The 16028-nt window shown below is 40.5% G+C and overlaps 1 protein-coding gene across 6 annotated transcripts in view; it reads right to left on the reverse strand.

The window, feature by feature from the left end:
- The window catches only part of grip2a (glutamate receptor interacting protein 2a), a 34799-nt gene that overhangs the window by 14729 nt on the left and 4042 nt on the right, over window positions 1-16028 (reverse strand). For 3 of the 6 annotated variants that reach the window (XM_051424150.1, XM_051424153.1, XM_051424155.1), the window contains exons 2-12: window positions 13962-14042; window positions 13081-13219; window positions 10626-10771; window positions 9325-9408; window positions 9164-9239; window positions 8434-8579; window positions 5882-6029; window positions 5617-5786; window positions 2254-2382; window positions 1856-2017; window positions 233-419 (exon numbers count right to left, since the gene is read on the reverse strand). In XM_051424150.1, coding sequence (XP_051280110.1) covers window positions 233-419; window positions 1856-2017; window positions 2254-2382; window positions 5617-5786; window positions 5882-6029; window positions 8434-8579; window positions 9164-9239; window positions 9325-9408; window positions 10626-10771; window positions 13081-13219; window positions 13962-14042 — 1468 coding nt within the window. The remainder of the gene's footprint in view (window positions 1-232; window positions 420-1855; window positions 2018-2253; window positions 2383-5616; window positions 5787-5881; window positions 6030-8433; window positions 8580-9163; window positions 9240-9324; window positions 9409-10625; window positions 10772-13080; window positions 13220-13961; window positions 14043-16028) is intronic. The other 3 variants (XM_051424151.1, XM_051424154.1, XM_051424152.1) reach the window with 2 other exon arrangements.

A 16028-nucleotide genomic window follows, 5' to 3' on the forward strand; every position in this document is an offset into this window, starting at 1 on the left:
TCATCTTATGACCCCTCAAATTTGTCTTGTGACCCCTTCTTTAGGCCCATTTTGTGAACCTCTGCATTATACTAACGCAGCTCTAATGCCTTCAGTTGAAATACTCAGAGAGACACCAGGCTATAATTTGCCTTTTTTCACATGTGGCTGAATGATTAGCACTGGGGCCGTCTCGTTCAAGGTGACTCCCTATATGATATTTGTTTACTGGTTAGGTGTCTCAGTGCGTTACCTCTCAGCTGGGCTGTCGGGCTCAATAAAGCGGATGACTGGGGGAGCGGACAGGGTTTCTGTGGCAAAGACACCCCCCTGCAGCTGGATCCCAAAACCTGTGAGCGGATCCCCCCTCAGGATGACTTCACTTGTTTCCACATGAAAAACCTGCCCCCCTGGGCCGACAGAACTGGACGCCAGAGATACTAGAGGGACAGGGAGGGAGGGGACACATCAGAGAGGGATAATAGTGGAGAAGTGGCAGATAAATGGAGCAAGAGAAGGATTGTGGGAGACAAAAAATGGAAGAGGGTAAGGGGAAGAGACATGCACCCACAGAGACAACATGGGAATGGAAAGGGAAGTGAGTCACATATCAGAGTTTACGTCAGTCGTGTTTACGTCAGTGATCAGACAAATCTGTTAACACAGCGAGGGGGCAAAACGGGAGGGAAAGGTGTTGTAACAGCACTGCAAATAAATATTTAAAGGGTAAGTTCACCTAAATTATAAATATATCCATCTATCTTAGCAAGGGGATTCAGCCCTGCAGGAAGCTTTTGGTTTTCATTCAATTGGGTTTTGAGATGTCTGACTCAACTCACAGAGCATTCTGGGGCAGCGCTGCCATTTTTGGAGGACACTCTCACATCATAAGTCACAGTTGGTGTCTTCTAAAAGTGTCCGACTTGCTGTTGATGACGTCACATTCCCTATACTAATAGATCTTCATTTGTGATTCGCACAATAATAAGAGTCTACAGATCATATTAGCAGCTCTGTGAGTCTGTACTTAGGCACAGCGGTGCTTTCAGCTAAATGCTAATGCTAACATGCTCACAATGACAACATGCTGATGTTTAACAGATATGTTTACCATCTTCACCATCTCCGTTTAGTGTGTATTTAGGTCTTTGGCCATAAAATCAAAGTATCTGACACATTGAAATTTTGACCTGATGATGGCGCTAACCCTAACCCCTAAAGTTAAGAGTAGTTAAAGGGTTCAGTGATTATGATTCATCATGAGGGTGACATGAACGTTGGTAGCGGGGACGCCTACTACTACGCTACTGAATTCACACTGAAAAATATCTATAAAAACTGTCCAGTGATGAAGATTATCTTGTTTTAACAAGTACTACATTTATCTCTTTTATTTTTAATGCATTCATTTGTCCACTGATACTATAAATAAGCCTACAACTACAAGCCTGTATGTATGGATAACTGTACTGTATATATCAAACTGCCAAAAAGTAATAAAAATATGTTTGCGTTAAAGAGCAAAGCTGGAGGCAGAAATCTGGTAGGTTTACACTCAGATACCAGTTTATTAGGAGCACTTAGCTAAAAATAATGCAGTCTAATACAACAGTCCTGCAGGTTATAATATTCTGTTTTAAAGAGGTGTTGATTCAACTTCATAATCATTTTCTGGAGGCTGCAGTTTGTGGTGCTGTTTAAATTGTATTGCATTTTATAGAGAGGTACACACACCTGTAAATCTCACACACCTCAGGGAGAAAAAAACCAAAACAATCTGCACTACACACCAGCTTTAAATGAGGAAATATGTTTCATGTAAATGGCTTGAACCAATGCTTTAACGTGGAACAAAAAGGAAGGCGGTTTGTCATACGTGAGCTCTTGTGGTCCTTCTTCCTGTTCCTCCTCTTGCCAGTCGAGCTGCGGGGGCTGTTGGGAGCGATCGGAGGGATGGGGCAGGGCAACGTGTTGCTACCCTGGCTGCTGAAGCCTGAGGTGGCTGTGGAGGAAGGGGAGAAGCCACCACTCACCAGAGCTGAAAGGAGACATAGCACTACACGTATCAAAAGCCTTGTACAGTTCGAGCGAATCACATCAACCATGACATTTTTATTCACGTCCACAGCTGCAGAATACGCTCATGGGAACTAAAGAAAGAAATGCAGTGTTGGAATAAACCTCGTGGAAACGATTTAAGAAACGTGCTGAAGAAAAAAAAGCTCCTGCTATGGTGTCTCGCCAGCAGCAGTGCTGTCACAAGTGATAACTTACATTTGCAGTGGTCCTGCTGGTTGTGTGGGTGGCTTGGGCTGCTCCATGTCTTGCCGTGGCTGGCATGTGGGGGATGGCAGTAGTTGCTGCTTTGGTCCCAGTGATGATGGTTGCTCTTCTGCACTTTTACTGCAGCAGTACGGAGGCAAACACATCCATTAAGTAAACCAAATCCACTCCTCTGTTGTATACTTTTCTAAATTCTACCCATGAAATCACGCTTTCATTCCCATGTCTAAATTTGTACCACACTGCACAGTGCCTGGAGGATAATTCAGAGCAGAGTAATTGATATTTGATGTTTTCGTCATGGTACACTAGATTAAATCCTGTGGTTTAATGTATTTTGATGAGCATCTGAGAATCACTTAGACACACAGAGCTGAGTTGGCTGAATGGAATGTGGTAAAAAAAAAAAAAAAATCTTACTTTTACTAGCAAGCTTCCAAAAAGCTAAGTGCAAACTGGAGATCATTTTTATAATTTCATATTCAAAAGAGCCCGAAGGTGCAAAAACAGTCTGAGAAAGTTGACCACTGGGCATGATGTTGTTACGCTCAGCAGGAAGTGATACTGGCTGTTAGGAGGCATGAGGCTTGACCTTGATTGGGAACAGCTGAAAGCTTGATTGCTGATGATGCATGGTGTCTGTTTCTGCCTCTGATTGGCAGACAGTTTGGTCTAACTGTGTTTTAATTTAATCCTGTGTGATAATATTCTTTTTTTTTTTTTTTAAAGCTATTCTGTTGACTTTTCCTGCTTTAAACCAAATGGAGAGCACAGATTGTTGGTAATTCTGAAAGGCGTCTTATCCCTCATGTCAAAGCCTGCATAACGCAGCGCATTCAGTCAAACAGTATCTGTGAAGCACTTAAAGGGAATCAACTGACCCCTCGTGTGACACTAACCTCAATAATTAACTTTCCTTTACAGATTCTTTTAGCTAAAATTGTCACAGAGTGTTACATGTGACAGTAATCCTCGCTGCTTCATTTGCAGGGGTCTAATCTCTGACAACTTGCTCACATGGATGGAGGATTTGCTGGAAACATGCATGACTGCGGTAGTGCCTGGGATGTTTGCCATATTCAAGGAACCTGGTTAAATCCAACCGTATGTAATCAGAACACTCGCAGGAGAAACCTCCAGCCCTTTACGGAGAACCAGTTTCTATCGGACTCAATCAAAACCTGTAAAGCTTTGGCTCTGGCAGCTTATGTTAAGCTCACCTAGGGGAAGCTCTCCAAGAAATTGTGTTTTTTTCCTGATCTACGCGGGTGGAAAGAAACATTAACTCCTAATCTCTTAGTGGCCATATCAGTCTTATTAAATCCCCACAGGAGATTAGACAAATTGCATCTTATAATCATGCTTTATCCTCGGAGGGGGGAGAGAAGAAGCTGTGAAAATATAGTTTTATCAAAACGTCATGGCGCCTATTCAGTGAATAATTACTGAATAGGAATTTCAGAAGATACATGCCTGTAATATCATAGAGAAGTGACACCTGGGCTGCACTTTGAATTGAGGTTGTTTAATGGTCAACAGGAGCCAGTGCAGTTAAATAATTTTACTTAGAAAGTATCATCTGTATGTTGTCTTTAGAGGAAATAAGCCTGTAAATTAGGATGAAAGTTTGGCAAAAATAAAAGTGAAACACTGAAGAGTGGACCAGATAAAAAATTAACAAGGGATAAAGAAAGAAATAGCAGAAGAAAGAATACAGTGACCCAACAGAAGACTAAACTACATCTTATTTCTCTTTGTCATGTTGTGTGATTCTTCTCATGCTTACATGTTAAGGAGCCCCTGCAGCTGCTGACCCAGAAATAAGCCTGCAGGACATGGCACGAACATGATCTCTGACAGAGAAAAGTGTGTTTGTGTGTGTGGCTTGTTGGTATGCATAAGAGGCCGAGTGTGTACCCAAAAGGCAGAGGGATTGTGGTCGGCAGTGTGCGCGCACACACACACACACACATATACACACAGGCTGATTCACAGTACATGAAAGAAGGCAGCTGGGAGGCAGCCAGGCTCTTTACAGCTGTAGGTAAAACGGCTAAGAGCAGACCAGTAACAATATAGTGAGGAGAACATGCTGGAACTCCAGCAGGTCTACTTTATATTCTCCACAATGTACATGCGGAACTTCTTCAAAGGATTTAAATCACGTAGCACTGAAATAATTAGTCAATTAGTCGACATTGTCCTCTGTGAATCCGTTGCATTGACCTATGTATTTGCATATTTTCACTCGAACATGTACAGAATTTTATTTTATATTTTGATATAAAATTGTGACATTTATACATTTTACATATACTTAAAAACATTTAAAGCCCACCAGGTTAATATACACATATTTTAATACCTTTATTACATGAAGTGGTGGAAGAAGTACTCAGATCCTTTACTTAAGTACAAGTACCACTATCACGCTGCAGAAATACAATATTACAAGTAAAAGTACAGGAGTCTTTTTAACTAAATACACTCAAAAATATTGAACATTTTTAGATTGTTTGAACTGATGCAACAATATGTAAGCAGCTTTTTACTGCTGCTAGTTGGGGTGGAGCTAATTTATCTAATTTAGATACCGTTCGTGTTTGTGAAATATTAAGAAATTTGACCTCTTTCACAGACTCCTCTTTAAGTAAGAGGTCATAGGCCAAAAGGTTGTAAACCACTGGTTCTGGTTTCATCTTTAATCTCGATATGTTGTATTTTATAAGTGTTTCTATTATGTAAAATTTTAATCTGTAAAGTGACTAACGAGTAACTAGATACTTTATAGTGGAGTAAAATGTAAAATTATAGTGGAACAGAAGCATAAAGTCACATAAAAATTAAACCTTCATATTTCTTTTTTCTAATCATTATTAATTGCACTCTTGTCTTTTAGCACAGCTTTGAGAATATGCCACCCTGCAATTAGGGCTGCATGATATGGTAAAAACATCATACATTATTTTATTAGTTCTTAAATCTGCAGATTTAATCCATAGAAAATTATTTTCTAACAATTATCATAAATTATTTAAAATACCAGCTTCTCAAATGTGAAGATTTGCTGTTTTTCTCTGATGTATACTATTATAAATTAAGTATCTTTGAGTTTTTGATGCTCAGTTGAACAAAAACAGGCACCATTTGCACCATTTTCTGAGATTTTACACATCAATAAAACTATCAACAATGAAATATTGTTAGTTGAAGCCCTAAATAATATATAGTCATGCTTATCACTGGCTTTGTCTCAGATGATTTACTCTTTTGCTGTTGATTCTCAGAAGTCTCTGATTTGCTTTTTCTGTTGCAATCTATTTGCTGTTTTTTTGCATCACCTCTGGGACATACCTGTGTCTTGAGGTCTGACAGGTAGCCTGCTCTGACTGGCTGGGAGAATCTCCAGTTTTACAACATCAGAAGTACTGGCAAGCAGCTGCGTGGCCTCCATCAGAGAACAGTGCTCTGTGCTGGTCCCGTCTATAGAAAGAAGGATGTCACCTACATGCAGTGCTCCACACCTGAGAGAGTGAGAAAGCGGCAGGTTGTATCAGGAAAGTTGTTGTTTAACAGGAAAGTGTCTGTGGAGCAGAATAATGTAAGATTCTAGTTTCACCTTTCCACCACGCTGGCTGGCTTTATCTTGTCAATAATAATAACTTGTTTGTTCCTGTATATTGTGGTGGTGAGGCTGATCCCCAGGCTGGCAGAGTGACTTTTCACTATCTCCACCAGCAGAGGGCCTGAGGCTTGCTGCACTGCCTCTGAAACAGATAAGACACACAGACATGATAGAGATCATCAAGATTACTGGATGGATCTGTAACTGGATGCTCATTGTGTAAACTCCTACATGTAAAATACTGCACCCAAACACCATAACCTTTTACACATAAATGTTTCATATTTTCATTAATCTGGTATTGTCATAATTCCCCAAGAACTGACAACAGGTGAGTCTTCAGATTCATTTAGAAACATGCTTATTGTCAGGGTTTAGTGCAATTTATTGACTGCTGTACAATGTAGATTACAGATGCAGCTCCTCAGCTATCATTTAGACCACAGGTTCCCGACCTCCCGCTAGGGGTCGCCAAAGCTTCACAGGCAGTCGCGAGGCCTTCTTCATTTTAAGAGGTGCAAGAAAACTTTAAAAATATACACAGCTTGGCCTATATCTCAGCATTTCATTCATTTCTGTCAATAATTTCTGTGAAAACTAAATGAAATTGTTATTTTTAAAGTTTGGATTATTATTTAAGAGCTAAACTTAAAGTACATCTCACAAGATAAGGGCACGGTGAAGACCTCAACAGGAGCTTTATTCAAAGAGCTTTCACTATGATAAACACTGAACATTTCATAACATTCAATTTACATAACCTAAATGTCTTATTATGTTGGATACATTTCTCTCTTTCTTAACTGCCATGCATTTTCTATAAATCTTGCAAAAACTAAAGTCTCCTCCTTAAAGAGCCAACTCAACATTTCACCTTGCTACTTTTGACTGAGCACTTCACTTCTTTTGCAGGACAAATTAAGTCTTGTGCTGCTCAGTATAAAATTATGTGGTGATTGATCTTAATGTTTTGAGAATTGCAACGATGTTACAGAGAGTGAGCTTGAGCATTTGACAAATCTGTAACCAGCTTAAACTGAAAAATAATGTTACATTTATTTTCCAGATTTCACTTGTGAACCCTCTGACTGGTTCTGGTCTGGAGACAGAAAGATAATGTGTGTCAACTGTCCTTGGTGACCTGCCCTATTTTGCTCAGAGCAGTGCAGAGTTTGTGATCTTATGGAGAATTAGTCACCATGACCAAATGGAGGTTATACACTGTAGTGAGTTCCTGTCTTCAGAGGCATATTTTACTACTTTTTGACCCAGTGGTGAGGAGCTCAAAATAGATTTGATTCACTTTGTACACTCACAGTGAAACTGACTTGTGCTGGTGGTTGCTCCTTTTCACAACATGGAGTCAAAAAATGAAAGAAAGAAACATTAACAAATGAAACCTGTGCGGCAAAATAATATTGATATTTACTGTCTACTAAATTCCATCAACAATTAATTTAAAGGGGCATTCCACCTATTTCACATGTAAAAGTCAGTTTAGTAGTACTCAACAGTAGAGGGCAAAAGTATCAAAGTACAAATATTTCATTACTGTACTTAAGTAGTTTTTTCAGTATCTCTACTTAACTTTAGTATTTATTTTTCTGTATTATTCTGTTTTTATATTTACCCCCTTACATTTTTACACAAATACCTGTACTTTCTACTCCTTACATTTTAAAAACAGGTTTGTTACTTAATTTCTAAGTCATTTGAGGGGAATTGTGGATTACTATTATTTTTTGCATTAGAGACTTAACCCTATGTGAAGTTTATACTCCATATACCAGATGAGGTCATAGTGATGTCATCAGGATTATCTTGGCCTGTGCACGACTACACATTTATATCAGGAAGCCTACAAACTGAAATGTGGAGTTTGAAAGACTGGGAAGTTCTAATAAAAAGATGCTAGCTAGTTGCATCATGGGAAATGTAGTATTTTCTTTGGACCTTTACAAAAAATTTGGATATCTTGGCCTCTGCTGCTTTGATTTTGACCATTCTACTTGTAAACCGTCTCTTGTGAATCCCTCAACTTTATAGAAGTACAGTACTGGAGTGGCCCTTTAAAACACTCATTTGAAAGCCTGTCATCCTGCCCCTAGAAATACAGAATGTGGCATTACCAGGGCTTAGGGACATACCATAAGATCTCTGACTACTGCTCACATCCAACCTTGTTTTATGATGTTAAAAAAATGTGTTAACAAACTGCCTGAAAAATAAAGACAAGTACAAAATGTACTGGTACAAAATGTAATATTTTTTTTAAATATTGGGATTAAACCTGCCAAGTGTAGAGAGCTCAACACATTACAATAAAACACTGAATATTACCCATCTACCCTTCCCCTGTTGAAGTGTGCTCATGGGCCAGTGTGACTCTCCTAGTGGCGTCTCCAGCACAGACACTCACTCACATCCATGCAGCCAAACGGCCACATTATTTACCCTCAGAGCAACACTGCCCTACCATGCCTCCACATAGTCTGTGTGTGTGTGTCTGTGTGTGTGTGTGTGTGTGTGTGTGTGTGTTTGCTCACCCATGACAGAGACGTCATACTCAATCAGGAACAGGGCTTCCTGGCCACTCTGCATCAGCATGGTCAAAGCGTCAGCATGCTTCTCTCTGTTTAAAGGCATCCCGTCTATGCTCAATACTCTGTCTCCGGCCTTCAAAGTGCTCTCTCTGGAGAAACACATTAGGAGAAAGAGAGAGAAAATATAAAACACAAGCGATCAGCACAAGATGCTCATACAAGCGTTTAAGCACCAGTCACAGTAAATCATTAAACAGTTCCACATGAGTGTCCCTTCCCAGGTGAGATGGAGGATAAATGAGATAAACGACCGTAAAGTCTTTGATGGCGAATTACGTTTGCTCCAGTGTTATGGTGCTCTCAGTTTTCATGGGGAAAAGTGCAATGTTGCATTAGCCTCAGGATGAGCAGTGCCCTTTCTGCTTTCAAGATAACACACAATATATGTGTCACAGCCACAATTTCTATTGCAGCAGCCTGAGCACAGACTGATGCAAAAGAAATAATGTGTGCATAAAGATATTGTGGGTTTACAATCAATTATAATCCTACGTGGGTGATAAACAAATATTTTAATTGCAGACAAAGATGAGGCAATCAATAAAACACATATCCTTTGAGCCATCTAAATATACACACAATAGAAACATGCATGCATGCACACATACAATAATTTGAATGGGTTCATTCACGCACAGCTAAGACACATAAAGCTACACTACAATGTCCTCACCTGTCAGCGGGTCCTCCAGGCCTGACGCATGTAACCACCAGAGGACGCGACCTGCGCCAGTCCTCATGAAAGCCTCCTATAAAACAAAACACAGAGAATAAATAAGCTAAAGCTAATTATTTTTACTGAAGGATTTACACAAAAATATCGCATCCACCTACCTCTCATGACAAACCCAAAGCTGTTTCCCTCCTTGTGTAAACACACTTCAATGGTTTTGGTTATGACTCCTGAGGGGTTCTGGACTAAGAGCAGAGAGGAAAGGACAGAATTATTACCAGACTCCTCTAAAGCTACACATAAAATGAATGTATAGAGCTTTCTCAAAAGTTTGATCATAGTGCCATCTGAGTGTTCTAAGTGCTGAATCATGACAATGAACAAAGCATTGAGGAAATGTGTTTAATTAATCTCAGTGGGGAAATGAATTCTCTCTATTTGACCCATACTAATGATTTAAGAGCAGTCAGCAGCTGCAGTGCAGCGCCTGGGGACCTACTCTGTTTCTAAGGCCGGTGCCTTGATAAAGGAAACCCAATAAGTATTGATTTGCAGGTCGAAAGATGTCTAGATGTCGAGGTTAAATCTGGGCTAAATTTTGATGACAATTTTAGCCATCAGGGATATAACTGTTGTTTCAACACACTTTTAATGACTATAATTCACTCAAATATGCAAATGCTACTAAAAAACAGTAACTTTTAAACCAAATTAAGCTCAGTTTTAAACTATTCAGATCAGTGCTTACTGGGAGATTATATTTTACAATTAAAATGCATGTGTTTTGGTGTGGTAGGAAATTAAAGCACCTGAAGAGGACATAAAAGGCCACAGTGTAGATAGAAGAGACATGAGATGCTTAAATTTCACATTGAGCCTTCCTCAACACGACCTGCATCATTTGGGTTTTCCTGTCTGACGCCAGTTTTTCTGTTTTGTTTTATTGTCTGGAGCCTAGATTCTGGATGAACTAATAAACATTAGAAAGATAAATTATTTAAATCGTGTTTGATGTAGATTGGTTTAAAACTATGAATAAGTTCTCTAAAGAACTTTATCTTTCAAATAACTTCCCAATCCCAACTTTTTTTTTTTAAATAATCAATGTGCTGAGATCAAGAGAGATGGTGGTTCAAAGTGATACCCAAGAGTCTAGTATCTTTAACTTTCTCCAAAGGGATATCCACCAGCACAGAGATCAAAAAGTGGCTGATATGGTATGCCACTCTTGTTCTAGCAGCATGTGTTGAGTCCTATGGATGTTAAATGTCACTGTCTGGAGGTCATAACCCATTTTATGATCTGCAGCCTTAACTAATAAGCTTATTTATTAGCCCAGTAATTTCTCACCTGTGTGCATTTGAAAATACAAAGCCTTTGTTTTAATGACAGCCCTTCTCTAAATGTCTGAGCATCTGTTGGACTACAGGGCAGAATATTTATCTTACAGAACTTCACCTACCGAACGGAGGCAGCTCGTACTCCACCTCGAGCACCACTCGCTCCCCGATGTTCTTCAGCAGGCTGATAATCTCATCATGGCGGAGCTTTGACAGGTTGATGCCGTTCACTGACTTGATGTAGTCTCCAACATTCAGCTGGTCACTCCTGTGGAAAGTTAAGGGCAGACCATTAAAGATCAAGGCTGGATTACAAACTGAGCATACTGCCTTGAGGCCGCACACCACCAGGGACAGTTTCATGCTTTGCACCACAATATCAGATATCAACTCAATTCTGCATTATCACCCAAGATAAGATCATTGTGGTGAGGGGCTTATTTTTAAGCTGCAAACATCTGTAATGTGATGTGGCTTGTAGTGATGGACACACAGAGATTTATCAACAACTCTGCAGTCTTCCTTAGCCTTACAGAGCTTTTTACCCACTTTCAGCTCACTGTTTTGGGTTTTACGGCTCAAAACTTTCACTCTCATCTCTCTAAACTCAGTGTACTACCTGTTTGTTACAGCAGTGGTTATCAAACTTATTTCAACACGTACCCCTTTTGAAATATTTTCTCAGCTGTGTACCCCTTGGGCTTGCTGAGCAGTGGAAAACATTTTTGATAGAAAAGAAAAAAGCTTATATAAAGAGGTACAATACAGCTCTGCACCATCAGTGTTTGATTTATTAAACAGAAACCATGTAACTGAAAAACACTCAAATGCATAACTTCAAAATATTTAGAATCCATCACTAAATTCATGGTAGCAATAACACTAGATGGCATTGGTGTTGAATTGCACTGCGTCTTTTTAATGATAAGTTGCATTCAGAACTTTGTAAGAAATACGGGCTTGTGCTTCACTGTGCTTCTTTGTCATTCTTGGTGGCAGGCCACTGCAGTGATCAAACTCTTTTCTGGGCACAGTCTGTTTCCTTGCTTTTGATCCGATTGCGGCTCACAGTGAACTACCATCACCATGAACAGGATTGCTTTTGTTGCTTTCTTCTTCTTCTTCTTCTTCCTCTTATTTAACCCTCTGTGAGCTTTGACAGCAGTTAAAGAAGGAAAATAAGAATATAAAACGTGGTTTATTGCACTTACATTTACAGATTTTTATTTAATGTATTAATTATCTTAGGAATTATGCATGACTAATGTTTTTTTAATTAACTTTTTTTTGGTATTTAATCTCACGTACCCCCTGCAGTACACTCACATTTGAGGAAGACTGTGTTTCAGTTAGTTGCAACAAAAGGGGACCAACTGCACATTTTGGCCCCAAAACAATTTGATCCAGTTTTGATCGAAATGAGATGCAAATGTCTAATCTGATAAACATATTCTGGCAGATCTTTTGCTGTGTGATCCCACTGTGTGAGAAATAAAACAAGCGCTGTCTAATGTTTTAAATATTTACACAAGTTATCGTGGTTGGTTGTATTAACTTGTGTCCAGACAGCGATGATGATTTGATTATGAATCTCCTTGCAGTATGTAGACTAACATACAGAGCCAGCTATGTAGAGCAGTGAGCGGATGCTGGGGTGGGATGGCTGAAAGCGTCTCCTCTTCCGACACTGACAGAGATGATTGTACATGGTGTCTCACATATGACATTATGAGTCAACATGCTGCTCATTGAAGAGAAAATTAATTAAATAGATGCTCTGGCCTGCTTGCCCTGTCTCACCTTTGGGCTACTGCCAGTCACCACTGACAGCAGACAGAGAGAGACGTCTTAACCAGCAGAGCCGCGCGGCCTGTCATCCGGTCCGGTCTCATCACACAATGTCACTGCCGGTCTCTCTCCTGTCTGCCTGAGTGTCTCTCAACCCAGTAAATTAGCTAGCACTTCCACACAAGAATGAACTCAGCTGTGGGAAGACAAGCTGCTTGGATGAATTAGCACAGTGTCTGTCTTTAAACCTCCTTGGACTTGACAAGCGATGGCATATTTGGCCTAGACATTTTCAGAGGGGCTGTGTCATTCTTACAAAACTGTGTGTGCATGCGTGTGTTACACTTCAGTCACACGCTGCTTAATCATCATTAAACGTGAGTCCAGCTGCTACATTTTCTTATCATGTGGCTGATGTTGGGGAAAATGAGCGTAACATTGTCGAGGGAAAATTAGTTTCATTTAATCTTAATGAAGCAATCTAAGCTCACAAAAGGTTTGTATTGAATCATTGGCACCATACAGTGAATTGAGCATGAAATGACAATACAAAATGAAAAATCTCAATTTAAGGACATATCTTTTGTGGCTTCTTGGGGACTTTCCTTACAAATAAGCAGTGTTAGGGTATTACTCTGTGAGACAGCATCAAGCTGATCTAACACAACGCCTACAGCCCTGCAGTTAGTATCTTTGCAACACGTGTACGTTTGTGGGAGCAGAATAACAAGTCTGGACAGCTTGGTGTGGTTGCCAGGTTTTAACCGCATCACAGAGCAGAAATCTCACCTGGCAGCTAGCCCACCTGGCCGTAGGTTTGACACTCTGGGCTTGCCGTCCTTATCAGACCCTCCGGAGATGGTGAGGCCAAGGCTGCTGCCTTCCCTTTTCATCAGGTCCACCGTGGTCACTCCACGGTACTCCTCTGCTGACAGATACAGACACAGGAACAGATCCACAGTCAGCATTAGCGTCTGCTTGACAGAATCACCCTGTCTGATAGGCAACGAACGACTCCTTTCTTCATCTCTCTCCTGAATCTCTCATTGAGATGCTCTCTGACACACGACCACATACTTTATTTTCTCACTGTCCTGTCTTTTCCTTGTTCCTTCACTTCTCTCAATCTGAGTGAATCTTTGTGACGGGTTCAGGAGGAGGAGGAAGAGGAGGAGGAGAAGGATAGAGCCTGTTTTATTGCCACGCTAAATACTGATGATGGAAAGAAATTCGGTGCGTTATTGCAAAAAGACAGTTTACCGCAGACTCATCAGGTCATAAATGGAAATCCAATTGTATTCTTAAGTGAATGAAAATGAGTTTGACCATAACTCTGATTGATATGTGGCTATATAGTGTCATCAAAGGACTCATTCTGTCTTGAGGTCCACATTGTGCTGCGCTGTTAAATTGTTCTATGTGAGGTCTAGTGTGGTTTAGTACAAATGACAGGTATGCCACACAAGCATTTTTTTTACCCTTATCTAAGCATTCAAAACAGTGCAACATCAAGTAAAACACAGCAGACACAGGCCTCCACATGCACACAAAAACCTCCAACACGGCATGACTCTTCTTCTTTCTGCGGATGTAGGTGAATTGGGAGCAGCATGAATCAGATATGAGATAGGAAACAAAATGATATGAAGTCAGGTTTGACTGTATTGTACCTGAGAAGCTCCGCCTGTGGGACGAATGTGATTGGTCAGTTGCACCGGACTCCTTGTTCCCCTTTGAGTACGGTCCTTCATCTGAAGAGACAGCAGGGAGGCATGGAGGTGTTGTTATGAAGCACTGTGGTGACATGGAGGGGAACTCTGCAGCAGAAGGCTAAATGAACACGACCATTCATTCTACATCATGACAGCTACACACACTTTGATGCTTTGAACTGCACCCTGGGTAACTAGAGGGCTCTGGGAGGGAAACAGCACTTAGCCAACAGCCACATCCATCCGTCAGGCATTAGCCAACTGAAACAGAGTGAACTCAGGACCCTGGAAGGTCAGTCCACTTTGTTTCCACGACAATCCTATAAAAAGGGTCACAGGTTTAAAATAGCTACTCTCTGTCTGCAGCAGAGACCCTTGAAAACCATTAATTTAACACAAGAATGCATTTGCGGCGAGCTTGATGTATGCGACCACTAAAGCATGGGAATTTTCCTGAAGGAACAGCATGCGGTTAATGGACTGTTGGGGCATGGAGAGAAAATCATCATTTTCATGTCATTTACAGCAGCTGCTACAGAAAGCCGGGAAATGTTCAATCTGCTCTGCAAGGATACTAATTTTTGGGGTTTTTTTTCCCCACCCACAGTCGGACCCATTTCTGACACAGCACAGGGCTGGCCTCAGATTAGCAGAGCCACTGCTCGGCCATCTGAACCTGAATAATGCAGTCACACAAGCATGTCAGCAGTCACAGTGATGAAGAAACTTGACTAGGCACTTCTTTAATCCTGTCCACTGCGGATTACCTTTTCAGCTGTCCGGCACAGTGATTGAACATCATATTACAAACTTAAAGAGAAGCTGTGCAAGTCCTCTTTTTTAAGAGCAGAGGGGCCATGCTAGTGATGTACGCTACCTGCATCAAAACTTAAGTCATCACAAGTTAAAGTCTCCAGTGACTGCTTTGATACAGAGACTGGTTAAAAACTTTTTTTCCCCCACACACTGTGTAATTTAGAAACAAGAGGAGGCAATTACGGTACTTTTGAAACTTAAGCGCCTGATTACTGCAATTTTCATCAAAAATAGAACTCCTTCTTGGAGTCATAACTCAGTCAAATCAGAAAACACAGACATAATACACATAATTTTAGATTCGGTGTAACTTATGCTTTCTGAGGATGTCATAAAACAATAGGTTAAAGGTCCATAAAGCCACTCACAAAGGATTGTAAAGCTGTGTTCACACAGCAATCATTAGCGCTTAATTCTGATTAATTGCTCAGATCAGATTTTTTTTTCAAACTTTTTATGATACCAATTTGCCAAAATGTGAATACAAATATAGGCTAAAAGAATGGGAATCAAGTTGTAGTCCACACCAGGACTCGCTGCATCCATTGTCACATCACTCTTCCTGTTTACCTCCCCCAAGACTCAGGCTATAATTATAATAGGAGTGACAAAATATATTTGTCTAAACTTCACTCATGTTGCACTATACATATGTATAATATAATATTTAAAAATTTGAGGGTTGTCAGTTCTCTCCATTTTTTTCTGCAGGCCTGACAGTATATCAATTTCTATCTGTGTTGATTTGTAAAGACTGAACTGGAGGAAGCAGGAGAGGTGCTCGGAGGGCATCAAACTCACTGCCTTCCCTCCGTCCACATCAAGTGTCCACATCTGCCCAACTGAAGATGAGGCCTTTAGACAGAAGCATGGATCATTTGTCAAATCCTCTCTGACCCAAAACCTTTGGGCATGCCCTGCAGTAAAGAAGAACATTCAGCCTTCTTGTGCGCACAGCTGCATGAGTCAGACCTTAACTGCGGAAATATCTTAACTGGACTTTGCATATGATGGCAATGTACAGAACATACATATGCATAATATGGTATTTCACACTAATTTACACACATCCTTGCACACGTATCCTATCCAGTAGCTGTGAGGCACAAACACACATACACAAAGTGAGTGACACATCACAAACACATTATGCTGGGCAAAAGCCCCATAACCAACCACGCGGACTCCTGAGGGCCCCTGACAGTCCGG

Source organism: Dicentrarchus labrax, unplaced genomic scaffold, assembly GCF_905237075.1.
Source record: "Dicentrarchus labrax unplaced genomic scaffold, dlabrax2021, whole genome shotgun sequence".
NCBI lineage: Eukaryota > Metazoa > Chordata > Actinopteri > Moronidae > Dicentrarchus > Dicentrarchus labrax.